The sequence below is a fragment of the Aplidium turbinatum genome, chromosome 13, assembly GCF_918807975.1.
Source record: "Aplidium turbinatum chromosome 13, kaAplTurb1.1, whole genome shotgun sequence".
In the NCBI taxonomy this organism is placed as follows: domain Eukaryota; kingdom Metazoa; phylum Chordata; class Ascidiacea; order Aplousobranchia; family Polyclinidae; genus Aplidium; species Aplidium turbinatum.
In genome coordinates this window covers 15,536,003-15,562,816 of record NC_137484.1, presented here as the reverse complement: position 1 = coordinate 15,562,816, position 26,814 = coordinate 15,536,003, and the positions used below count along the sequence as shown (strand labels likewise).

Genomic DNA, 26,814 nt, shown 5'->3' with positions numbered 1-26,814 from the left:
TCTTAATCTTGTCACAACTACACTTCGACACGTCATGTCTGGTGACTGGTAGCCGGGGCCATTGAGAAGATAATTTGGGCCCAGTACCAATGACATCTTCGACTCACAAACCAGACACTTCCAAGAAAAAGACACTATATCCAAAGAATACGTGGTGTGTTCTCAAGATTACGGGCTCCTAAATTCACCCCGGGTCCAAAAGTACCTCCTGTCAATAGCGATGGGAATCGAATTAAATACACTCATGATGTGTTGCCACTTATGGGGCCAAGAAAGTTTATTTATTATAACATTTGATGTACTTTATAACCAACAGAATCTAATTTATTTAAAAAAAAACAGTCATGAGCTTCTAACTTGTGTCAAAAAAGCTTTAAGTTCTGTAAACGACTTCTTTCCGGGGGTTAGAGCAATCTGACTGAAGTACGTGCACAGGAATATTGTAATTTGTCGGCCTACCATTCACTCTAAAAGCAATTATTGTCATTAGTAGCCTATGTGTGTCTTATTGACGTTATAGCATGATGTTTGACCAATAAATGAATGAATTTATGTAGAAAGAACACAATAGCCTACGTGCGGATATTTGTCGCCTAAGTAGTGTAGCCATCTTGATACGTCACGATAGTTTCGAATAGGATATAAAAAGTGTCTAAAAAGTTTCAAAGCTGATGACATATTCGAAACCCAGACACGCTCTGCTGATAATAACTTCCATGCAACGTCATGAAGAACAAATGTACAGACAGATAAAAACGCTGCGATAATAAGAACGTCACTTCGGCAACCTTCGGAGTTCGTGCGTAAGCCACAACGCAAACGAAAGCAGAGTCAACGATCCTGATTGGTGCATGGCAGCCGTTGCCGTGGGAACGTAAGTAAGGAGAGTAGTAATTCCCAGCGCAACCTGATACAAACACAGTTAAATTTATTGTCATAATCTTGAACTGGGCATTAAATAGTATTAAATACAGTAGAACTCGGTTAATCCGGATCTTTGCCTAATCCGGATAAAACTGGAAGTACAAATGAACAAGTCTTGATAGAACCGTCATCGGTTAATCCGGATCTTCGCCCAATCCGGATGGAATCGCCGGTCAAATCGAATCCGGATTAACCGAGTTCTACTGTACTTTGTTTGCGAAAAAACGTTTTTGTTACAGTAACCAGTAAAACATTTGTATGGGCATGTAAACTAAGTAAAACTATAGTTGTTAAACCCAACATAGCCTAAACTACCTGCAGAAGACCCATCGCCATCATCATATTCGAAGCAAGTAAGGCTCGGCTGTGTAAACCAGGAGTTTTTCGCGCCATCCACCATGTACACGTCACAAAAGCTAGCGAAGCGTGACCCTAAAATCGTTCATGGCAGTAAGAAAGTGATTTCTTAGGTTGTGCAAAATATTATGATGTTTCCAAATTGGTGAGGAGTAAGGACAAGAATGCAATGGTAAATGGAATAAGTAAGAGAAAAGAAGTTCCATCTGAAAGACATTGGGTGGGAAGAGAAAACATGGACCTCCAAAAAAAAAAAACAGGTGAAGGAAGATGCTAACAAGGTCGGATTAAAAGAGAAAAAGGATGCGACAGACAAAACGAAAAAAATCGTATGAATAAAAAAAAATCAGCTACTAGTACGGATTCAAAAGAAATTACATAATGAGATCTGTTTATTGAACACATACATACAGGCAGACCGCGAGAGGGCGGCTTCAAGGACTGTGTTCTCTCGTGCGGTGAGAGCACACCAATATTCGTCTTAGCAAAACAAGTTGTCGAAATAAACACGAGAAAAAAACTCTTACCAGTAGTCGGTGGTCGAACTGAACAGTTGTCGGATTTTCAAAGAAATTCTTCCATTTTGGTGATACTGATAAAACATCGCTTGGAATCCACCTTCCCGCCATCTTCGGATACGAGTTATATGTCAGACCAGCGTCTAACCCAGCTACAAAAGCTCCTGTAGATAAAATCAGCTGTTCAGGAAGAGAGTTCTTCGGGTGTGATTACAACGTCAAGAAATAGCCTACAAACCAGATAGAGCAGTAATGAAGACTAATCCTTTTGTGCTGAGAGCCAGAGTCCGTAATCTGCCGACCGCTTTTGAGTGAACAATTGGTCGCTCAGGCAAAAGAAGGGTCAGCGAACTCCAAAGCATTCCTGTATACAACAGAAATGCTGATCCGAGATGAGCTGCTAATCTGAAACAAATATATGATGACTGCAGAAGACCCGGTACAGTTAATTATAAATGTTAGTTTCATGAGCAGAGAAAAAAAGTAACGCAACGAACACGTCAGTTCAGTTCAATCTCATTTCAGATCGTCACAACAGATACAATAAATACCAAAACACCCTAACAGTAAAATTCATCATTTTTACACGTTGAACCAATGTAAAAATGACAGATGGCTGCCGGACACAGTCACGTCACGAAAAAGCTAGAGACAATAAATAAGACGCTGCAACGTGCTCAAATGAAGACGAAAATAAGGTGAGGGTAAACACAGTGCTAGCTTACCTGTACTGGCTCACCCTTGGAACGTCATTCTTCTGAAATTTCTCGTGTTGAAGTCCGCTTTTTACCATGTACCAACCCAGAAGGCCCTGTAGACCAACAGTAGTCGCTTTTACTTTATGTAAACTACTTGACTATTTCAAATCGTTTTAAGCACACTTGAATGAAGTAGATATAAGAAACCAAGTCCTTACTTGAAAAACCAGCAGTGAACCAAATAGACTCGTCCGTATTTTCAAACCGCGATCTAGCCACCCCTTTCTCCAAAAGATTGCTTGAGGAATAAAAAATGCAAGTCCAATCATTCTTCCCCACATTCTGTGACCATACTCCATGTGCCATATAAACTTGAATTCATTCAACGTCATATTGTGATTTAGTCTAGAAAGGAGAAAATGAAAAATAATATCAATCAGATGGCGATCAGTTCTAAATAAAACCTTCATAAAATATCACATCTCTACAGTTGATTGTTTTACTGTAAAGCGAAAACTTGCAAAACAGTCTTAGGAAAGAATTTTTCGTATAACACGGATGGAATTAGTCGCAGGTATGTTCGAAAATAGGCCTATAAGTGAGTGGCGGACGAACACCAAATAAATGCACATTGCATAAACATGCAGTGGCATGCTATATATGAATATTATATGCAAGTAGGCAGATATAAGCATGCCTCACATAATAAAAGCGTAGACGAGAGCGAGGAAAAAACAACTAAAAACGCAATAAAAGAACTTTACATTCTTCCCACCAGCCTTCGGTTCGTCAGTCGTTGCAACATCAAGAAAAACATCGCTGAGAATTGAATAACACCGCAGGCTATCACCGCTTTTGTGAGCCAGACTAGAATATTATTATTAAACGCTTTAAAATATCTTCACAAATCCAATTTCATTCTTCAATTCATTACGCAGCAGAGACAATCAATGTTGGACTGCTGGTGCATCATTATCTTGACGTCATCACGTCTAAGAAACATCGCTATTTACATTTCCTTTAGCTGGGGTGCTACTTAACGACACAGGAAACAAAGTTCGCAATATGACAACAGGAGCATGACATCATGCACGTGTGTACACTGTGCATACGTAATATACCTTTTGTACCTATTAATTTGAATGTATCTAATTTTACGTATTCGCAGAAGTACTACATTTTTAAAATGTAACTTACTAACAATACAGCAAATTTGTCATATTTACATTTTAAATTCTGGATATTGCTGATATTTCTCAAACTCTTTCATCCATTCTTCATTGGTTGTTGGTGGTTTAATTCCCTTTATAAGATGCCAGTCCACCATAGACAGACCAGACTCAGTTAGCCTCGTCACGCCGCCTATAACCACAGCACCCACGGTCTGCAACAAGATCATGTAAGACGTGTTAAGATCCAATGTATGGATTTTCGTCTTCCGGAAGCAAATGACATCTTTTCATCCTGATCGGGTACCACATAACGTCAAATACCTTTAGTGAAAGATAGTTCTTTGTATTTTCGTTTAAGAAAAAATACAATAGCTCTGTAACGCGCATAAGTCAAATGTTTTAAATGGAAAGGTGGAGATAGTTTCAGTGAACACAACAGTTTTATGTTTGTAAGTTTTTTCTCCGATGCGGAGTGATACAGAAGCAAACACATCACGCCTCTCTTGTCGCCAATCAAATTGCGTTGTGCCGAGTGCAAAAAGTAAATACGCCAATCAGATTAAGTACACAAAGCTCCACTTTGGTGTGACAACTTGATTTTGATTTGTGGAGCTTTTAATTTGACAGCCTTTCCTGAAACGTTTGGCTAGCTCCTCAACATATTGGATTGTTCGTAGGACAACAAAGTAGAATCTATACCAACGCTTTTTTTTAAATTTACAGCTTTGGTAGAGAGATAATTCTGGATACCATAGACAGATAATTTTAACATCTGTTTTCAAAAATTGATTTCAGTGACTAAACTTTGCAAACCAGTGACCATTTCAGTTAGAGTTAGACCTACAATCGTCACTATCATTCCTTACGTGGGCTCTTGCACACTGACAGTAAGGTATCTATAACCTCAATCAAATATCAAAAACAAGCAAACCCATCTATGCGCAGGCATGAGTGATAATGGTTCACCAAGAAAAAAAACAAGGTCAATTGTATGGTATGGTTGATTTTGGTCATGGGTTCATTATACATCTTCAGCTTGAGAAACTTCTGAGGATAAACTTCAATAGCTTTTAAATCAGAGACAACCGTTAAACAGAGCTGATTTGAAGCGCGCGGGTTAAATATACAACTCGAGGGTTGAACAATTGTTGCTTGGTCATAACCGGGTGAAATTGAACACCGTACTTTAACAATCGGTGTTTGTTAACGTAACCCTCGAACGTTGTTTGTTACGTTTACAATAATGACGACATACCATGCCACAGCAACCGGCCAACCACCATCCAACTATTTTCTTAGAATTATGTTTAACGGAGGCATTAGCTTGAGCAGTTGTAGTTGACCTTCTGACTATTGAGCGAGAAACAGCCTGAAAAACAGGAATTGGTTTCAGACTCTGACGTAATCCACAGAAAAATGTTTAAATTCCACTATCTGGGAATATCACCAGACCTGTCATTACTCACTTTGATTTGCTTAACTGATGAATGAAAACTAGTAGTAGTTTTCATGTGGTAGAACCTTTGGAGAGCCCAACGGCTGCAGAGAGACATAATTCTTCAACCTGAAATGATGAACCGGTGTTTTTCGTGAAATATAATTCAGTTATAGACAATCATTTCGTGTGGTCATCAACCTCAAAAGGCAATTATACTTTTCCAAAATTTTAACTGACAAGGAACAGTAAGTATTTGCACAAACTTTCAAAGCATGTAATGGGACGTAGAAGAATCTGTTGAATATTGTTAGCAAAGATACAGCTGTTGTCATCATTGGAGGATGAGATGGATCAAATACCAATCACTTCATTGCAAATTATTTCTGATTGAGCTGGTGACTGTAGACAGCTACAGTTTTGTCCAATGTTTTTAGATCAATATGAATCTACCACAGGTGATATATTTTATTTAATCCTATCCCAATTTTGTAGCATAATACGTTTTTGCATCGAGTCACGTATTGATAAAATCTATGTACAGCAACTGAATATAAATTAACAGACCGACAGTTTATAACCACAGGTCTAAACTAATAGATACAAAAAACAAGATCAAACCTACTAAGTTATTTCTTTAACAACAATAACTTGTAGAGTTTCGAACTTGACTTACAACGATATTCTTACGCAAGAATTTGTCTTGGTTGTGAAGAGCTGAATGTTGTTGGATGTTAGAACCTTGTGCTTAAACCAAGTTGTGAAATTTCAAACACGAAATTTCTTCGAATTTTTTGGTCTGCTTTAAAGCAGACTCTTTAATAGATCATACACGAACTCTAGTTAAATAAACTACCAACTGAAAATCTAAAGATGAATTCATTTTATTGATGTACGAGTCATAAGCAAGTCAACAACAGAAAAAAGTGCAACCAAACGGGTGCAGTGGAAAATGATTCATACAAAAAATGTCTTAATGACGAAAAAATTGCTGCAGCAAGTCATAAAGATTCACACCGGCACAACAAAAAGGTCCACGTCTTTTAGATGCAGAAAATTCGGTACCTGCCAAAAAGGTGCGCAATGCACAAACTATAACGTCAGGATATTTAGGTGCTATTCGGTGTGTCAAATTAAACTCATAATCATTTATCAGAAATGCTTGGTGATGCAACAGTTCTCCCCGCTGTGTTGCAAAGTGAATTTTGTACTGTAGCTTAACTGCTTTGGACAGTCTAAATTCTCACACATTATTGTATTGATGAATTGAAGTTTTGAGCTATTAAACGTTGTGAAAGTGATGCTGACTGCACTATTATTTAGCGCAGCCTACTCTAAGACAGTTTCCCATCCCATACTTCTAGAAATCTTGTAGCCTACGAATGTAACATGTCTTCACTCTTCAGGCTAATAGACTAATCTATGTTCACAGCAATTTATTCAGTAGTATTGCTTAGCTTACAATATATTTGTTGATACGAATCAACTTTGAGTTTGAAAAATAATTTCTTTGAACGGCTTTGTTCAGTAATCATTAGGTAACCCAAGCCATATTACCTTTACTGGGAATAGTAGGTACCTAAATAACCGGGCGCAACAGTGCACCGCACATATATCCTGACGCCTCAGTGTATACACCTGTTTGGCAGGCACCTACCTGCCTGCACCTAAATGAAGTGCTCCGCAGCAAAGGGGTGTGAAAACAATCCTCATTTTTAACGCATCTATTACATGTGTCAGTCAAGTAACATGTTTATATATTGGCAATGAACTGGAAAGCAGTAGGATTTTTCATTTCAAAATCAATTTTTTTAATTTAAAAAGGATGCTTTCAGGACTCTGATATGAATTTTCCCTTTAAAACTAGATAATACTTTGTTTTTATGCAAATGATAACAGATCAAACCCACCCCATCAGTACATATGCCGAAAAAATCAATAAACCACCAACAGCACAAAATGTTGCATCATTCAAATAAAAAACTTCTTTTCGATAATGAAGATTGTTGTCTGCAATCTGCATGTTATCCAACGTTCATTGCATTCAAACGTTACTGAAACATGCTCGATACGTGCGCAAAAGATTTAAATGCAAATTCTTGTTTGTACACAATTATCAAACAATTTCACATGTCTCTGCTAGATATAAATCACAAAAACATTAAAAAAAACAAAGGCATCTTTCAGAAGCAAAGCTGATGACTGCCGCTTTCAACACTTATTCTTACTAATTCCACTCCCGCTAAATGCTGCTAAGTGTTAAACTAATTTATGAGCTAGAGTGGGAGTTGAAAACTTCAGTGTTACAAAAAGGAGTAACAGTCAAAAACACAATTTATAGTTAAACATATTTCAAAAAGAGTACGGTAATTGATCAAAATCTAGAAAGTAAATCTCAAAGGACCAATGGTATTCTTTTCCGATTTACTAATTTCAATCTACTTTGCAATGATTGACAGGTTTACAAACCGGCATTGGTGTTAGAATAAAATCACCACAATAAAAAAAATTACATCACAGCACAGACTGAAAACCTTTTTTTTTTTCACAAAGTCACATCTTTGAGACTGTTTGTTTTCTTTTCAAAAACATGAAAAATTCCTTTAATGAAAAGGAGAAAAAAGAAACTTTAAAGTGCTTGGCCGACTATTGTCATTTTTCAATGTACTTTGCTTCAAACAACACAAATGACTTCTAAATCAGTCTCGTAGTTCAGTCAAATTTACTTTTTTCCTTGTTTTTGTTTATTTGCGTTGTTGCGTGGAGGGGTAACTGGGCGACCTGTATTGAGACCCCCGTAAGGAAACTTCTTTTTGTCAGCTGGCTTCAGAATTTGGAAAGAACACATCAGCGTTTCATCAACACTCATCATCGCTCCAGCATTATCAAACTCTCCGCAGTAATTAGGAGCAGAAAACAATGTAACCACTTGGCGTTTTGCAAAGAACTCATAACCATCTTCAACTACTTGGTGGGCTCTACAAATCAGATCAAGGTCGTGCTTGTGCAAAAACTTTGCTACTACCTCTGAGCCAAATGTGAATGACACACCTCGGTCATTTTCACCCCAACCGAAAACTTCTTTATCAGGATCAGACCACAGAAGATCACAAAGAAGTCCTTGATCAGGAACATCAGTGGGTCGCATGATGCGCCGAATCTGTTCCATTGATTGAAGATCTGGCGACAAGCCTCCATGACAACAAAAGATCTTTTCATCAATAATTGCAGCAAGAGGAAGGCAGTTAAAACAGTCAGTAAATGTTTTCCATAGTTTTATATTGTAACGACGTTTACATTCATCATAAAAGCCATAAATTCTGTTGATACTGGCACACTCATGATTTCCACGTAGAAGAAAGAAGTTTTCAGGATATTTTACTTTGTATGCCAACAGTAAAGCAATGGTTTCCAAAGATTGCTTTCCTCTATCTACATAGTCACCCAAGAACAAGTAATTTGACTCTGGAGGAAAGCCGCCATATTCAAACAAACGCAAGAGATCATAATACTGGCCATGAATATCTCCACATATTTTCAAGGGTGCTTCCAATTCCAGTAAGATAGGTTGACTCAAGAAAATTTCTCTAGATTTGAGACAAAGACCTCTGAATTCATTCTCTGTAAGTTGAACACTTTTTCCAGGCCTTGACCCTCGAACTTCTAATAAACTTCCAATGATTTTATCCACATTGAATTTGTCAGCATCAGCCATTTTTGTTTAATTTTCTAATCAAAGCCTAATCAAAGTTTAATTTTCTAATCACAAGGATTTCTAATCAAAGCCTGCAAGTCAAATAAAATCTTCAGAGTCAAGTTAGTCAGCATTTTGTCCTTAGCTCACAACAACTACACATTACACAAGCTAAAACAACTTAATGCATGATACTAGCTTATATCATGGGGAGCAAAATATTGCAAGATGGCAGCAAAAACAAGTACCGGACTACCGGTAGTCATCTTATCTAATTGGCCTTCACTACACTTTGACTAGTGACATACAGTGACCACTTTTTGGGTGTTTGTTCACTTTTTTCAGTAGGCTTTAAAGTAAACATGTACTAGGTTTGCAATTTGCTCAATAGCTGTTCATATGGGTCTGCTACTATGCGGTGAGTCCGATTCAGTGAGTCTGATTCGGTGAGTTCCTAACTTCTAACCCTAACTCCTAACCCCTAACCCTAAAATGGCAATGATAATTAGGCTACAATACCCGATAATTTAAAAAAAAATTGAAAAAATCCCCCGTTAAGGGATCGCACTCACCGAAACGGGCCATTCTGGTTCATATCATATCAAAATAAACAGATGTGATATGATATAAAGCAGCGATTCTCACCCAGGGTCCACAAAGAGTTTTCAAGGGGTCCATGAAAGTTTCCAAGTTTGCAGCATGATTGATAGATTACGACTTTTAAAAACAGCCTGTGCTTTACTTGTGTATTACAATGATTCTGGTGCTTCACTTGAAATTTCAAAGAACAAAGCATTGTTAATTTTTTTTGTCAAAACATTTTGTATTGCAGAAGATTTGTGAAGTAGACGCAAGTATGTCAATGGTTGCAAATTCGCACATAGATGCTATATATACAGTACATTATTTGCAACAAAAAAAATAACGGAGCTCATAGAAACTTCTTCTTTCCACTGAATCAGACCAATTTGGCTAGTCCTGATGTAGTCTTATGTATTACTACTTAGCTATAGTGATGCACCCAATGCAACTTTTTTGCCAGAGGTCAAATCCTCCGGCTAGAGAATTGCAACTTTGGTCGAAACTTCCAGCCTTTGGTAATACAGTACAGACGAAATCGTTTAATAGTATACTGCTTAAACATATCAATCGTTTATTTACATCAAGATATGAAATCCCAAACCAAATCCAATCTAATGTTAAGTAAAACCATTGGTTCAGCATATAGATAATAGTATGAGGATTTGCTTCTCGTTTGCATATACTTCATTCATTTAATGATATAATTGTACCCATAAGTGAAAAGAGAATGTCTCTTTTTTGCTTCGCATACCGATAATCTACAATGTTCAAAGGCGAAATGAAGCAAAGGTGAGACAGACGCATGTGATCCAAACAAAGACAAGTGTCTGTAATCCCAGGGAATAATCTTATGTGCTAGACATCGCACTGCAAATAACCAATTTTCGTACAACTGGGGTTCACTAAAACAGAAGAAAAGACAAAAGAAATAACCACACTTCCCAATGAAGCATGAAACAAACATTGAAGCAACAACAGTTTGGACAGGAAAAACACATTTTTAGTACTGTAATGATAAATCTAAACAACTTTTGAAAAATCATTTGGCGATCTGCTTTGTTAAGTCAACATGTCAAGCAAATCTGTAAAACGAAAAGATCTGTCTTTAGCTGAAAGAGTAATTGTTATCAAAGAGTTAGAGAAGAAAACTCCGCAGAGAGTTGTTGCAGCAAAATTTGATGTGAGACAGGCGCAAATTTCACAGATATGAAAGGGACGGGAAAAGCTCTTGAACAACCATCGCAACAACATCAATAGCCAACGTTCCATACTTAAAAACTACACAGCAGGTACCGAGCTAAAAATAGCACGCTTGAAACAAAAACTTCAGTGGTAAAAGTTAGAGTTGTGAACGCCACAGATATTGGTGAGATGAAGAAATTCGATTGCTGCAGTTTGCAGAAAAATGCTTAGATTGTACATGCTCTCCAGTCAGCAAAGCTGGTCTTTTTTACATTGATTCAACATCTGCAGATGATGAATCAATGTAAAAAGAACCAGTTTTGCTGGATGGTACCAACGCTGACAATACAGCATAGTGTTATGTAACACAGACACAGAACTAGTAAACTCTTTAAAGTTTAACAAGAATTGTAATCAGTTGTAAGACGTATGTATCAGTTGTAATGTGTGTTGCATACTAGTCAGCACAGATATCTTCTCAACAATTACGCCCAATCTGGCAAATAGGTGATACGATTAACCGATTTCGTCTCTACTTCATATAATCAATGTTCCAACCGAGCGACTGAGTATTGCTCTCATCAAGTGCTCAAATAGGTGCCACATGGCAATGTTTACAGTCCTTTAATATGATCCATTGAAGAGAAAACTATATATTCAAAAGTAGGTTTTAAATTTGGCAATGTTTTCTATCCACTCAATGTAGAATTGGTTTTAGGACATTGAAGATTTTTGAGTGAACTTTTTGATCCTGTTTTCAATCTTACATTCCCCATAGCACCCTATGTTGCATATATACAACAAAGATTTTTGGGAAGCATATGAGCTTGCAACAGTAAAATAAATGTTTGTTAAGAAAATGAAACAAACAATTATTTCAATTGACCTAGGCCTATTTATGTTTCAAGTTTGTAACACAATATACTGCTAAATAGTGTGTTAATTGAGCTACATTTATTTTGAAAAAACAATTTAAACATTTGATTTTTTTGGGGGGTGCTGCAGGTTCACCAATGTTACAGGCAACCCCTGGCCTGTAGCCTATTATTCTTGCATTGCTGCAGTACCACAATGACGTAAAAATAGATTCATCCAAGTCAAGTCGATATAATATCTCACAGAAACCAGGAAACTCTGATTGGGATGCCCTTCTGGATACAATACGGTTAACTGCTTAAGCCTTATGCTATTTAGCTACAGAATATGCCTGCTCAGTTTGGGAACGCTTGGCACATGCCAAGAAAATTGACCCCATATTGAACTAAAGCTGCCGTGTGATTACAGGCTGTCTCAAACCAACTAACATCACGTCGCTACACCTTTTGTCTAGAATGGCTCCTCTCAACATCAGAAGCGTGACCAGCAGAAAAGAAAGATCGTGTCAGATCATGGATTTTGAGACACCCGTGGATTTGAGCATGTGACACTCGATTTAGAAGAATAATGTCAGTCAATAGTACTCTCAAAACAGAGGTGTACAAAGTTTTGCAGCCACATGCCACACTATGTGGTCTTTGAAGGCTGCAATAACAATTTTTCCTTAAAATTCAGCCTAAGCTTTAAAATGCTATATTCTAGACCCCAGCCAGGGACCACATGCAGCCCACAGGTGGCACTTTCGGCACTGCTACTCTAAAATCTAAGCTATTAGATAGTATAGTAGCCTACCGTACATATGGCAAGCCGTCTCAACAGCTCAGTTGGTTAGAGCGTGACTTCTGGAATAAAGCTTTAAGATCAAACGGCACTGGTTCGACAAGGACTGCTCTCCATTCAGCAGCATCTAATGAATGGAATAATTCCCCAGCAACCACATTGGAAAGTTTGGCCTGTGCGGGGGATAAATCCCCCGCGCACTTCAACTTCCAGCCGCGCAATTCACTAAAAATCACAACCTCAGCCGCGCAAAATCGCTCCAGCCAGCCGCGAGAATGCAACTAAATAATCGCAACAATTCTATCGTTTTATGTAAAAACCACTCGTGAGCTTTTGTTGAATCGAGAAAATCAACAATTTATGTTTCATTGTTTCACCTTATGTGACTTAACAACGAAAATTGCCCACACCTGCACCTGCAGTGCTTTCACTTTGAAGGATTTTATCCCGAAATCGGAATTTTTCAACGCTTTGAAGGATAAAAAAGGAAATTAAGATAAGAAGGATTTTTAACAATTTCATAAGGAAATTTTATCTTAAAAAGGGAATTGTTGTTTTTAGCAATTTTAAAGAAAATATTATTTTTTATTTATTTGCATCAGGCACTAAAAAGACAGGCCCATATTCATAAACACATCACAAGTCACAAAACACACAAGGTTACATATATAAGCAAAACTTATGCGTACATAGTCACATTATAGTGAGACGCATAGTCAGAAGCATAACACTCTGAGGTAAACATTTCCTTTCAAAAATTCTAAAAACGACTGGAATAACGATGATCTTCAATCAGCTGGTTTCCGTGGTCACTCGCTATCCGGAACTCCCTCTCACTCACTTTCCCATTCTCGCCTTTCTGTCGCTTGATTTCTATTTTCGCCACTTTGGGAATTGGACGTGAGTGAGTTAGTTCTCAATTCTTTTAGTTAAAATTAGGTAATCCGCAGAGATGTACGTATACGCCGCAAATTCTACGCCGCACACTTGCGGCGTAGACTTTTTGTTTACGCTAACGCTTGCGGCCACATTTTTTTGGATAGTTTGCGCTTGAGGCTACACTGTAAAGCTTTTGCGGTTTTTTAGCGCATAGCGTCAACGCATACTTTTTAATGTATTTTTTTTCGCTACAACACGCCAATACCTTCCAGTGCTGCAGTTGAAAGAATGTTTGCCATGGGCAAAGACATATTGGAACCAAAACATAGCAAAGTGACAGATGAACACTTTCAGATGCTTGTGTTTCTTCGTGGAAATTCAAAATAAAACTTGTTTGTTTCGAGTGGTTTATACCGTGTGAATGTTTGGCACCTAGCCAACAAAATGAGTTTACGCTAGTGTATGCGCTGACGCTGATGCCGCCAACTTTTTTTACAAGTTACGTTGACGCATACGGCGTATGGTTTTTCGAACGTTTGCGCTGACGGCGTCAATATTTTTTGTATGCGCCTACATCACTGGTAATCCGTTTGATTTACAGTTGAACTTGAGTAGCAATGACAAAGTTCGCTGAGCTTCGACGTACAGTCAGGCATGATAAGCTTATAAGCTAGTGGTATCCTTCCGGTTTAGAAAGGTTAGTTATAGCCTAGCCCAGGGTTGTCCAAAGCCTGGCCCACGGGCCGCATGCGGCCCGCGACCTCCTTCAATGCGGCCCGCCGCCTCTTCTAGAAAACTTTTAAAAATTACCGTATATCCTCGCATATAAGCCGACCCTAGAAAAACAACCTTAAAATGGTAAATTTATAAAAATCCGCATATAAGTTTTATGTTTAATTTGTAATGAAATGATATCTGTTATGAAAGAGTACAATGTACAACGACACTACAGCACTCTTCATGTCACTGGCTATGATAAATACACTGGTGAGGCGCGGCGAGCCCTACTCAATGATCTCAAATCAAACCTGCGTAAGCGTCAAGAAAACATGTTTCAATTAGTGAAGCCTTCGTCTTCTACAACCATTGCTTCTTATGATGTATCACTTTTGATGGCTAAATCCAAAAAACTTCAATGTATTCAATGCTCCGCTGACTATAACTATATCAGAAGCCGATGACGATTTGCAGCTTGAATTGTGTGACTTGCAAAGTGACCAGTTTTTATTAAGCAAAGCTACACTGCCAATCACTCAATTTTGGCCTCTTCTTTCTGAAGAGCATTATCCTAATTTACGCCGTTTTGGATTGCACTTGCTGTCAATGCTTGGCAGTACCTACCTTTGTGAAGCAACATTTTCCGCAATGAAGTCGATTAAATCCAAAGAGAGGAATCTACTTAAACAAACATCTCTCGAAGCCTGCCTTCGTTTAGCCTTAACCTCAGTTGACATTGACACAAAGGAGCTGGCTTCCAAAATGCAGGCACACCCATCTCACTGAATTTTAAGTAAACTGTACCGTTTTACGTACTTCCTTAAATATTTTTTACGAATAAATTTATGGTTTATTCTTATTCATACTTGTCAGTTATTTATAAGGTTTCCTGGTCTACTGACGTTGCTTAAAATTTCCAAAACTCTCTTATTCGTAGTATTCACATCTTAGCTTCTTTAATCTATTCCCAAATATGTTTTTATGATAAATATAAAGATTCATTTACACATGTAGGCTACGTGTTTTACTTTACATCTGGTACGGTGAGACAGTGTATAAAAGGAAAAATGTCAACTGCGGCCCGCGATCTAATTTCCTTGCCGAATGCGTCCCGCGTCCCATAAAGTTTGGACAACCCTGGCCTAGCCTATGCTAACCTATTATGCAGTCATAATAATAGAGCTAGCTAGGCTATGTATGTGTAATTGTGTATACAGCATAGTTTCTGTACACAGACTGAGTCAGTATCATGAATAGGCCTAGTATCTTGAAGTTTTTCACCAGTCTCAGATCATTGTGAAGATGTTACTGACAAAGAGAAAATTTTGAGGAATATTTGCATCCCCCCCGCCAAACTTCTAGGGAGAATAATCCTCCTCTCCCTTCTCTCCGAGATTTACGCCTATGATGGCTACCCATTGACAAGCTGGTGTTGTTATTTAATGATTATGGTCTCGCCCTCTGCTAATACAGCAATTTCACATACAAGCAGTGACGCTAGAAACCTGAAATTTCTTGACTTTTACTTTTTTTTCTTGCCCCAACTTTTAATCTCGATTATGTTGGTTTTGGATAATTGTGAAGTCCACGATAAACCTTTTGTCACAGCCAGTTATGAAATGCAAGAAATTTGTTGATATTCAATAGCTTGATTGACAGTTTACTATTAGCGTGCGGTTTCATTTTGTGTTTATCACTCATAACGCGATGGCGCTAAAATTCCATTCTGTATCCAGGCAGCAAAATCTGTCATTTTTACATTAATTCAACGTCGATTTTGCTGTCTGGGTATAGGGAGTGCCGAGTAGGTCTCTGACGGGATGTGAGTCATTCTTTGCTGGCAGACAATAGTTAGGAAGGTAATTTGTTATTTGTGCAAATTGCTTTGTAGTGCAAAAAGTGCATGGAATACTGTTTGCACAGAAATGGAAAAACAAAACTGATGAAATTCTGTGTTCAATGCAAGAAGACTTTCCAAATAAAATGTGAACTGAAACATTTGACCAGGAAATGGCGAAAATAGGTCAAAAACCTAGTCTTTATCACCTTTTCTACCTAAAATACACAATCACAAATATATTTTGCGAAATAAATTGATTGAAGTGATAGATAAGGCTTTTGACCAACGGCATACTTTTTCCCCGTTGTTATTTGATGTAAGCCGACAAAGTAATTAGCAATAAGAGAGACGTAGACCTGATGGTCTCGGCCAGTAACTCTTGCCGCCAAAAGGAAGCAGTAACAGATACAGTTAAACGGCCATCAAAACAGGATATTTGTGAAGGAGTAAGTAAAAAAAGAACGAAAAGCAGACATGAAAAAAGGTCGATGTCTTTTTGCTTGGTTTGCTTTGAGCAAAACAAAAGTAAATTTTGGTTGGATAGATTCAATACTTTCAACATCAAAAGCACACATTGGTTCTGTTCACAAGAATTGCAATGTCTCAACGAACAAAATTGTCTCAGAACACAGCCCGCTAGAAAAAGAGGCGTTGAAGGCTTATCAACGTAGCCTACCCTCACTTCCAAGTAAGTCTGGTAAAATGCCGTACGTTTTTCTGCTGAAGTGTGGTCAAACTATGTTTCTGATTTCAACTTTGTTTTAGCTTAGCCTTGTTTCTAACAAATATTTTTTAGTCTGTGCCGAACCATCATTTTCTGCCCCGCAGCGCAAACTGTTTTTCGAACAGGATAAACTCAGAGAAACAAGACAATTTATGTAACATGCACAAATTTTACAGTAATATAATAAATCGACGACCAACGTATAATTGTAACTTATGGATTTATAGAATGTAGCCTATCTTGTATAATGGTAGGCTACTGTATAACGATAACAACTTTTTTAGGAAATTGATTAGGCTACATGTCGCGGCTGATTCGGTTAATAATTTCATGTCTACTTCCCCTTTTTAGGAAAGTAACAAACCCGAAAACTGCAACATCCAATCCGGCATTCATTGATTTATCGAATCACCAACGAAACCACTAAAGAAGTTACCACTGCCTGATTCAAACAACGTGGATGATGCCTACCAGGATTTATCGATGCAAAACATGAATACCCTCCCGCCTTCATATCTGGCTCTTGAGTGTTTAAATAACATTAGACATAATTTTTTTGCTATTATTGTGATCTCCCTGTGTACAGACTGTAGGCTACTAATTTCATTACCGTAAGGTAGGCTACTATACTCTACCAGTTAGAATTACAGTGTAACCAGACGCAGTATAATATGATGAAGATGATTTGCATTTATGTAGGCTATGATGCATTTATTTAACAGTGCATTTATGTAAACGTAATTTGCAAGTTATAATGGCGGGTCTGGCAATGTAAATAAATTCTTTCCTGTATTATGTCTTGTGATTATGTGATTGAAGAGCACGTCATTAAACCTATTGTACATAGCCTACTTGTTTTATTATAGTAACCCTTTGCTACCACACTGCCATTGGCGTAGCCAGGATTTTTGATTGGGGGGGGGGGCAAAGTTTGAAGTAAAGATGCCAAGCAAAATTTGTCTACCCCGAACATTTTGACTATTTTTGACAAAAAAAAGCCTTTTTTGGTTGTCATTTTTGAACCAACAATGTCAAAATTTTTCCTCAAAATTGGCGTGATGTTAAATAATATTGGTTTTACTTCATCTTAATCATCTAAATTATTGTTAAAGTGAATTCAATTAGCCGCAATTTGTTGAAAAATTTGTCCAAAATATACAAAAGTTGCAATATATCGCTCATAAAGTTGTTGGATTGGGGGGCCGGGTCCCTAGCTATGCCCTTACACACTGCTCAATATTTAAAAAAAACTGTAAGTTACTGTACACGCCACTCTTAATATTTTTATGTAGCCCCATGTTTTGCGCACTATGGTCGAATCATGCAAAAGCGCTGCAGCACATTTAAATTACCGAACCGCAATGAAATTACGTGCAAAATAATGTTTTCTTCTGCAACGCCTAACGGTCGTCGGTCGCGTTGTTAAAAAATAACAGGAAAAATTTCATTGTTTTCAAAAAAACAAAATTTAGTTTTGGATAGAAAGATTTACCTACGCATTTAAGTTAAAAATTGTTTTGTGCCATGATACGTAGATTAAAAATAAATGATGGAATGAGGATCCAAATCTTCCATTCCATCCTTGGATCTTCCATCCCAAAATGTGCCTTCCATTCCATCTTCCATCCCATCCCATGCCTTGCTCCTATGGCACTTTAAATCAAGTCACAGCTTATGTTATACTGTAATGCTGTGGGATCATAGATAGGCTACTGTGGCCAAGCTTAGCGCAGTTATTAAGCTGTTATGCTATTTTCAAATGAAGCTCAGCGAGGCAGGACAGCATTGCAATTGCAAAGTTAAGGTTTCAGTTACAAGCGTTTTCCTCCTTTTTTGTGAATAATTTTCAAACCCGCAATTTCCAGCGTTTGATACTGACAACCGCGCAATTTCCAGCGTTTGATGTTGACAGCCACGCAAATACAGCAGCTGAAACTCTTCTCCCCCGCGCAATGTTCAAACTTTCCAATCTGGCCCAGCAACAAGACTTCAACAATTGAAAACTTCACTCTGTCAATCTCGATGACTGGGCCTGTGTCAGTGATTTAAAGCCTTTACATTGTAGAGTTTTCACATACTAGTAGAGTTTACAAGTATGCGAAACTGTCAGGATTAAACTTTGCAAGAAGCATTTTCAGTCCTAGGATAAAGATTCAATCAATCAATTAACCAGTAGCCTACCGTACTTTAGGCTAGTACCAATAAATCGATCATACAATTACCTCAAAAATCAAAGTATAAACAAACTTACACATTGTCCTTACTCAAATAGCATGGTTCTACTGTAGCCTCTGTAGGTGACTTGTAAGTACCGTAATTTCTGTTTCCAAGTTTGAGAAGAGAAACTGCCCACAACCACAAGTGACAAGTCCACAACTGACGCAAGAGATTGACAGAAGTGTTGCCACATGCTGGGAGCTGCTTGGCACCAAAAAGTAACTAAAATTTCATCAGATATTTAAAAGACCCTAAATAAAGCAATTTCGCCAAAAAAATACAGATTACTTTTATTAAATAGGAGGACACTGCCACTACACATGCGCAAACCTCTTACAAAACGTTTTCCATACGAGCGAGGATTTTTCGTTAAAAAGTTTAAAAAAAATTGAAAAAACTTTTTTGAAAAAAATTGAGTGGAGAAACTTTCACCAGATTTCACCAAAAAGTTGTCAAGCTTGGAACCAAACACTTCTAAATTTCACCAGATTTTTTTAATTTGGTATCGTCTTTCCCCATCTGGCAATGCTGATTGACACAGGGCCGGATTTAGCTGATGGGGGGCCGGGCACTTTTACATCGGGGGAGACCCCGTGCAAAAACCACCTCTACGTCTACAGTAGCATTAATCCAGCACTGCACTGCAATTTGCAGAAACTTCAAAGGCTCAAAGAAAAAACAAAACAAAATCACATTTTTCCACGTCGGGGGGGGGGGCTTCAAAAGGGGCATTGGACCACTGACGCAGACCGGGTAACCGAGATTGGTGGAGTGATTTTTTTCCATTGTTGAAGCAGTTGAAGTGTCATTATCTTTGAATTATTCCATCCACATACAAGGTGGCTCTGAACACATCGAGAGCCTCTGGAGCCGAACTAGCGCTGCTCGATCTTGCGGTTTCTTTCTGTAGAAAGTTGTGCGCTTAACCAACTTAGCGATTGGGGTAAACAAGCATTTAATCGTAGCCTACATTGCATTCAACATTGCATTAAAATTATCATTATGATTCTCACTCTCTCGAATGTAAAGAGCTGGTCTTAGAAAGCATAGCATATGTAAACTCTAAAAAGTGTCTTAGAAGGGGTTTGTCAAATGTAGCTTAGTCAATTTTCTGACGTAGTGTTCCAGACAATTGTTCACCAAATCAAACGTCATATAAAACCGTTCAGGTCTACTGAATCTTAGCGTATTACGTAATGGAATATTTCTGAAAAATGAGCAGATTGCACTATCAATTGCAAAACCTGTAAAACATTGTAGCTGCAGCATAACATTACATCATTGTTAAATCTTTAATTATTTGAACAGGTGTAAGCCAAACTTGGGCAGGTGCTTGAATGGCTGGTCATTATTACGTCACAGTAGCTTCATACGTGCGTTTGAGATATTGCAATGTATTCTCGTCATTTTTAAAATGGTTGCTTGAAGGTTGGTCGCATGTTTAACTGTTTTGCTTAGGGCAGGGGTGTGCAACGTGCGGCCCGCGAAGATGTGCCAATTTTGAATTGTGTGCGGCCCGCGAAACGTGTTTATAATTTAGGTTAGTCTGGTACGTGTGAACAATTTGTTGTGGAGTGGATTACTGTAGATTTCGCCCCTTCTGTGAATCATTTTAAAACTCCCACCGGCCACCACCAATCCATTGTATTTAATTATTTGGAACGTAAAATGTATGCATTCTGTTAATGAAGTGCTTCGTATCAACAACGTTCGCAATAAAGCTAGAGACATAATAAACATGGTGGCAGCGTAAGATTCTTGAACTCAGCCGTAGCGTCAGCAAATCGAAGACATACAGATAGAAGTGGCACTAAGGTTAAATTGAACCAGCGTCATAGACAGACAAGATGTCAGATCGCCAACATAGACTGCCCCCACCACTTGATCCACTGGACAGCAACCTTGCCGAGTCCTATCACCAATGGCGTGAAATGGTGGATATCTATTTGCTGACGACCAAAGCATACAATGATGACAACAAGGTGCAGACAGCAATCGTTAAAGAATGCGCAGGCTGGAGCATGATCCAGGAAATGAGACATTTTGAATATACCGCAGAAGAGAGCAAAGACGATCCGAAAATATTGCTGGAAAAACTTGAAAAATATTGCAGCCCAAAACAGAACGATGTTATCTCCACATTGAGGTTTTACAAAGTAGAATATAAAGAACCCTTTGACGCATTCCTGACAGAATTGAAAGCAAAAGCCGAACACTGCAAATTTCCAGACAGAAACAGGGCTTTGCGAGACAAAATCATACTGTCTGTTCCGACGGCGCTGCAAGAGAAGCTTTCATGCGAAGCGACACTCACGCTTGACAAAACAATACAAATCTGCCGAGCCCGTGAAGCATCGCACAAACAATTGCAAGAATTGCAAACAAAGCCTGCTGAGTCCATACACAAGGTTGTACAACACCATTCCAACAAGGCAACACAGAGACGCTTTTCACGCTATGAGAAAAGCGCTCAATGTGACTTTTGTGGCCAAAACCATCCCCGCAACAGAAGCATGTGCCCAGCGTATGGAAAAACGTGTTCCACTTGCGGGAAAAGAAATCATTTTTCAGTAAAATGTCGAAACCGCCTACACCAGGTCCACAACATGGAGCCAACCGTGCACTCAGAAGAAGAAGACGCATATTTGTGTGCTATACAAGGAAGTGACTGATCTCTGGACAGGTATTGTGTTGCGTAATGATATGACGTCATCAACAGTCATAAAAGGCAGTGTGAACAAATTACGACTTTGCAAAGCTCACGTACAAACAGGAAATCTTTTCCACTTTCCAACTTTGAGAGACTATGGAATGCATCCTGAGAAGAAAACTAAAGTTGCAGACTAACTTGAAAAGTTGTTGTATGAATTTTTGGCTCGTTTCAAGGACTTCAATGACTTAAATCTCATGAACATTTGTTTGGTATATTCGCTTCGCCATTCAACACAGACATTGACAAAGCACCTGCTGATATCCAACTTGAACTGATTGATCTTCAAGAGAAAACGCATTTGAAAGTAAAGTATTTATAGAAATGAATCTTGGCGATTTTTATCGAAAACATCTCAACTAAGATGACTTCCCACATTTCAAAAAATCCATGGCTTCAAAAATGGCTCTTTTTGGCTCAACGTATTTGTGCGAACAATTTTTTTCTAAAATGGGCGTCGTGAAATCCCCCTATCGATCGGTTCTGACAAACGAACACTTTAAAAACGGATTTCGAATTGCGATTGCACTTCTATGAAAGTAAATTTGGAAAAAGTCATCGGGAAAAGAAACCAGCTGCAAATTTCGCACTGAACTCGTTTAAAGACGGTGTGACAATAAATTTGAATAGCAGTTTTCTTCAGAAATTTGTGCGTCTTAACTTATTATTTCTGCAAAGAGATAACCCCTAATAATGCCATGAAAATAACATGAATAACAAAAAAACTACTGTTTGTGCCTGCAACTACTAGAAATCATATGTTAAATAAACGTGCGGCCCACGGTTTCATCCAGTTGTTAATATCTGGCCCCCCTGTAATAAAGGTTGCACACCCCTGGCTTGGGGCTTGCCAGCTGGACGAAATTCCATCTTTATCCAAGTAATTTGCATTGTAGTGACAAGTTTAGTGGTGTATCGCATTGCATTCCAATTTAGACAGCCAGTGGGCTATTTTTTACAGAAATACAATTCTCGAATAGACGTTTTCGGAGGAGTGTTTCTTTTCGGTCATTGCATGCAGACGAACGGATCAGGGAACTTTATGTTACAATTTTCCCACGAAGAGATTATGATTTACCGCTGTGACCACGTAGGCACCCGTCCTTTCACTTTTGTGACGTAGACCACTACAATTCGAAATGAGAAAGTTGATTCTCTATCTGGTGTTGGTTTGTATCTTGTTGAAACAGCTTACTGTTAAATGTTTTTGACAAGGTGTTCCGACAGACGACCGTGTCAATCCTCATAACTGAAAAATCATTTCGGTCTCGTGCACTCTTTGCACTTTATTGTCGCTTCTGCCTTTTTCCAGACCAGTGTTATGTTACGGCAAGTAAGCTGATATCTTTCGCTGATGTTCAAAAACAGATGGAGCAAAAGTTATCTCGTTGGTTCTGTTAATTGCCAAATGTTCCGTTTCTGGTTAGTTGCCACTTACAAACCAACCTGGAATAAATTTTTTATAATTGCTGCTATAAAGTTGGCCTTAGAAAGCTTTCTACTTGATGAGTATTTTCTTTGTCAGTGAAGTGCTAGGCGCTTAAGCGGTAGTACTTGCCGCTAGACAAGAAATCGCTTCACATAAAGTGTGGAAAATGCGACTAAATTGTCTATACCACTGTAGCGTACAATCATGCCACCGAAGGCTGCTTCTTCTTCTCTCGTGTTGTCGCTATATGTCAGGGCATCCGTTGGTTAGCCACTGCCTGGTGTCGTCATCGATGGAAACTAGGCATTTCATACCATGAGGTGGTGTGTATAGCCGGCAATCCTTGAAAATGTGGGCTGCCGTCTGCATTTCACCACATTCACAAGCAGCACTCTCTGCCAAGCCCAACATGTCCGCACCAAACCGTCCAACACCAGTGAGCAAACGGTTACGCCTTGATGAGGCATGTCTAGAGAGGCCATGGCCCAGCTGGTTCTCTGGTGGGGATCCAAATACTTGGCGAAGTAGGGATGTGCTGCTTGACCATTGTTCACACTATGCCGCGTGGCACCACTGTTTGCTAGGGCTTCCACCAGAGGCTGCCAGAAGGTCTTGTGCAGCGCGCACAAATGGCTTTCTTGATTTTAACCGCTGCTTTGGTGGATATCTCAGCGTGGTTGCGTGTAGCAGATGGCCGGGGTTTAGGGCTTTACGGCTCAGGAAAAGAACAGCACGTTGGCGCCGTAGTGCAGCTGGCTCAATGTTTGCGAGGACAGGCAAGCAGTCAGTTGGAATTGGACGGAGGCAACCTTTGACAGTTCGCAGGCAGTTGTTGATTGGCACATCGACAAGGTCAGTGTTATGTATTTTAGTTTATTTGCATTGAAACGATGTACTTTGTTTTCGTTTCCCTCAGGTCTTCTCTTTTGCTTAATATTCATCCGCCTGCTTTTGTTAATTGGCACTTCTCGTTTTGGGCTTAGGGGAAGGGAAGGTAATTTGATACACTTTTAACATTTTTGCCTGTTAACTGAAAATTATCTGACACAAACTATTGATTTTAAGCTGAAATGAAAGTCTGATCCCTTACACACTTTTTAAAAACAATTTCACTTTTTTATTTTTGTTACTTTTTTTTAATTGAAATTTTAAAAACGTCACTCAAATGTATCAAATTACCTTCCACGGAAGGTAAATTGATACACCCGGAAGGTAATTTGATACAGTAATACTAATACAGAAATCCCCTTTGACAGCAAAGCAATAAATGAAAATTTAATATGTGATTGGCGTGCTTGGGTGCAAAGATGACTGTTGAGGCCCATGTGTGCGGCGAAGCTTCTGCAGCGGGATGGTCATGGGAAGGATCATTGGCTGGAGTTCTTATTCAAGGGGGGTGCTTTGCACTTTTCTCATTTTTTGACAGCAGATAGCGTGTAGGCCTACGAAAGCCTATATAATAGTTGTTTCCCAAAGTAGCAGGTCTTGTTAATAAAGAATAACTTATTTAAATCAAGTAGATCAATGTCAACATTTATTACAGTCACAAAAAAGAATTTAATATACTGTATCAATTTACCTTCCCCACATGTATCAATTTACCTTTTTAAAAAAAAGTTATAAAATACTGATTTTTGTATGCTTGGATGCACATTGCAGAAAAAACGTGACATGCCCTTGAAGCCTTATCAATGAACTGTCAAATGAGTTTGGTTTCATCTTTCAGGAACTTTTCTTTAATTTTCCAGACGAAAATAATCATGAGTTAAAATTTTTACGAAAATACTCAAAAAACACACTTTCACAATTTTATGCCATAAAAGCACGAGTTAGCTGCATGGTGCAATTTTTGTAGGCATTATTTTAACAGATCTTCCACCTAATGACAATATTTTTGACCAATATTTTTTGTACATTTCTGTAGGGGGGGTGTATCAAATTACCTTCCGTATCAAATTACCTTCCCTTCCCCTACTTTGCAGGTTTCACACTATGTCTTGGTTGTGCAATTTTATAATAAAACAGAATTCCAGTATGGAGATATTCTTGCGGCACTGAAGGATGCGAACATAAGGTCGGTTAAAAGGTTTAATAAAAGAAATTCTGAATCGTCTGAACTAATTGCATCTACTACTGTATTACTAATCTTCAATAGCAAATCACTACCAGACACAATAAAAATAGGTTATCAACGATTTAGAGTCTCGCAATACATTCCAAAACCCTTAAGATGTTACAACTGCAATCGATTTGGACACATAGCAAAATTCTGCAGATCTAAAACCAAATGTCTCCGATGCGGTGAACAACACAGGCATGATGAATGCCCAAGTATGGCAGTAAAATGCTCAAATTGTGGTGGAAATCACGTCGCTATTTCTAAAAACTGCCCCAAGTACTTGAAAGAAAAAGCCATTCAGAAAATGAAAACCACTAAGAACTTAACATATGCTGAAGCCTGCAAGCAGCAAAGAGCTGTAAATACAGAAATGCCAAGTTATGATCTGGACTTCCCTCCTCTTGTAGCAAGCACAACTCAAACAAGCCAATTGAATAAAAATCTATCCTCTAACCAAACTAATGACAGTATAAATATAACTCCAGTCACAATGGAAAAACCCGGACCCTCAAAACCAACCAACGTAGGAGACGAGAGCGGCCACTTTATAAATAACCCAATCCTATTTCTTGCTTTTTTAGCAGAAGTGATTACAAAGACAACGTTCGCTCAAAGCCAAAATAAAGAAATTGACATTTTTCAAATTATCGCCGACGCAGCAGGTTCTAGAATGGGATTTCTAACAAACTCGGACATGCTAAAATCACTAATAATTTAATGTTCTTCACAGTGTGGCAGTGGAACTGTCGGTCAATTTATAGGAAAATCCCGGAATTGAATCAACTAATAGCAAGCTCACAAACCCCACCGGATATCATTTGCTTACAAGAAACACACCTAACTCCTAAATACTCCCCTAATATTAATGGATATCATCTCTACAGAAAAGACAGACCTGCTCACTTGGGAAAAGGAGGTGGTGTCGGAATCTGCATTAAAAGAAATATCTCCTTTACAGAGCTACCCATCCCGAATGCAGACCCACGGCTGGAAATTATTGCAATTAAAATCGAACACCTAACTGTATGCAGTATATATAACCCACCCACAAACTCATTTGCAGGTGACCAAATAAACTGTATTTTCACTAACCATAAAAAATTATTAATTTGCGGTGATTTCAATGCCCACCATGTCATGTGGGGGTGCAACAACAATAATAATAGAGGGTATGCTCTACTTGAAGTAGTTGAAAATCATGACGCAGTAATCCTCAACACCACTGTTCCCACCCACATGTCTTTAAATAAGCCGGAAATCCGATGGAACACTCTAGACCTCACTATTGCTTCTACTTCCCTTGGTCACAAATGCATCACCGATGTCACCAATGAATTTTTGGGTAGTGACCACTGCATAGTCGCTACTACAGTCAATGTTTCTTCCCCACATAATGCAGAGTTTGTACCATCATGGGCATTCCAAAGAGCTGATTGGGCAAAGTATTCCAAATTATGCCAAGAAAAGCTAAATTCTTCTGTTGTCTCAAATGATATAAATACATTTAACCAAAACCTCTCCGAAACTATCCAACTCTGCGCGTCTATAGCAATTCCTAAAACCAAACCATTCAAATTAAGTGGCGTTCCATGGTGGAATGACAATTGTAAACGAGCAGTAAGGAACAAAAAAGTAGCACTACAACGTCTTCATCGTACCAGACACCCAACAGACATCCAAGCCTTTAAACGCCTCCAAGCAATTGCCAGAAAAACCATCATCCAAGCAAAAAAAGAAAGCTGGAACAATTTCTGCTGTTCCCTCGATAGTAAAACAAAGCTTGACAAAGTGTGGAAAATTATTAAAAAATTTTCAGGCATAAAGGAAACCAAAAGAATTCCCACTCTTGCCACTAAAGCAGAAAGTGATACCAACAAAGCCAACATCCTTGCAGATCAATTTCTCTCAGTTAGCAGCTCAACCAACTATTCAAAAAAATTCCGTGAAAATTTCAGTCTTTC

General features: G+C 38.5%; 1 protein-coding gene and 1 pseudogene across 2 annotated transcripts in view; both read right to left on the bottom strand.

Annotated features, from left to right (window-relative positions):
- Positions 1 to 245: 245 nt before the first annotated feature.
- LOC145782497 (heme A synthase COX15-like) lies at positions 246 to 5,944 on the bottom strand. The gene is made up of 10 exons (XM_082594297.1): positions 5,781 to 5,944; positions 5,136 to 5,233; positions 4,925 to 5,038; positions 3,724 to 3,881; positions 2,716 to 2,902; positions 2,525 to 2,610; positions 2,038 to 2,204; positions 1,809 to 1,963; positions 1,240 to 1,356; positions 246 to 907 (listed from the first exon to the last, which is right to left on the bottom strand). The coding sequence occupies exons 2-10, from the start codon at positions 5,220 to 5,222 to the stop codon at positions 776 to 778; spliced, it is 1,203 nt and encodes a 400-aa protein (XP_082450423.1). The 5' UTR covers positions 5,223 to 5,233; positions 5,781 to 5,944; the 3' UTR covers positions 246 to 775.
- Positions 5,945 to 5,970: 26 nt separating this feature from the next.
- The window catches only part of LOC145782499 (serine/threonine-protein phosphatase PP1-gamma catalytic subunit A pseudogene), a 202,139-nt pseudogene continuing 181,295 nt past the window's right edge, over positions 5,971 to 26,814 (bottom strand). Inside the window, exon 2 of the transcript XR_014290840.1 lies at positions 5,971 to 8,823. The product of XR_014290840.1 is annotated as a serine/threonine-protein phosphatase PP1-gamma catalytic subunit A pseudogene (transcript). The remainder of the gene's footprint in view (positions 8,824 to 26,814) is intronic.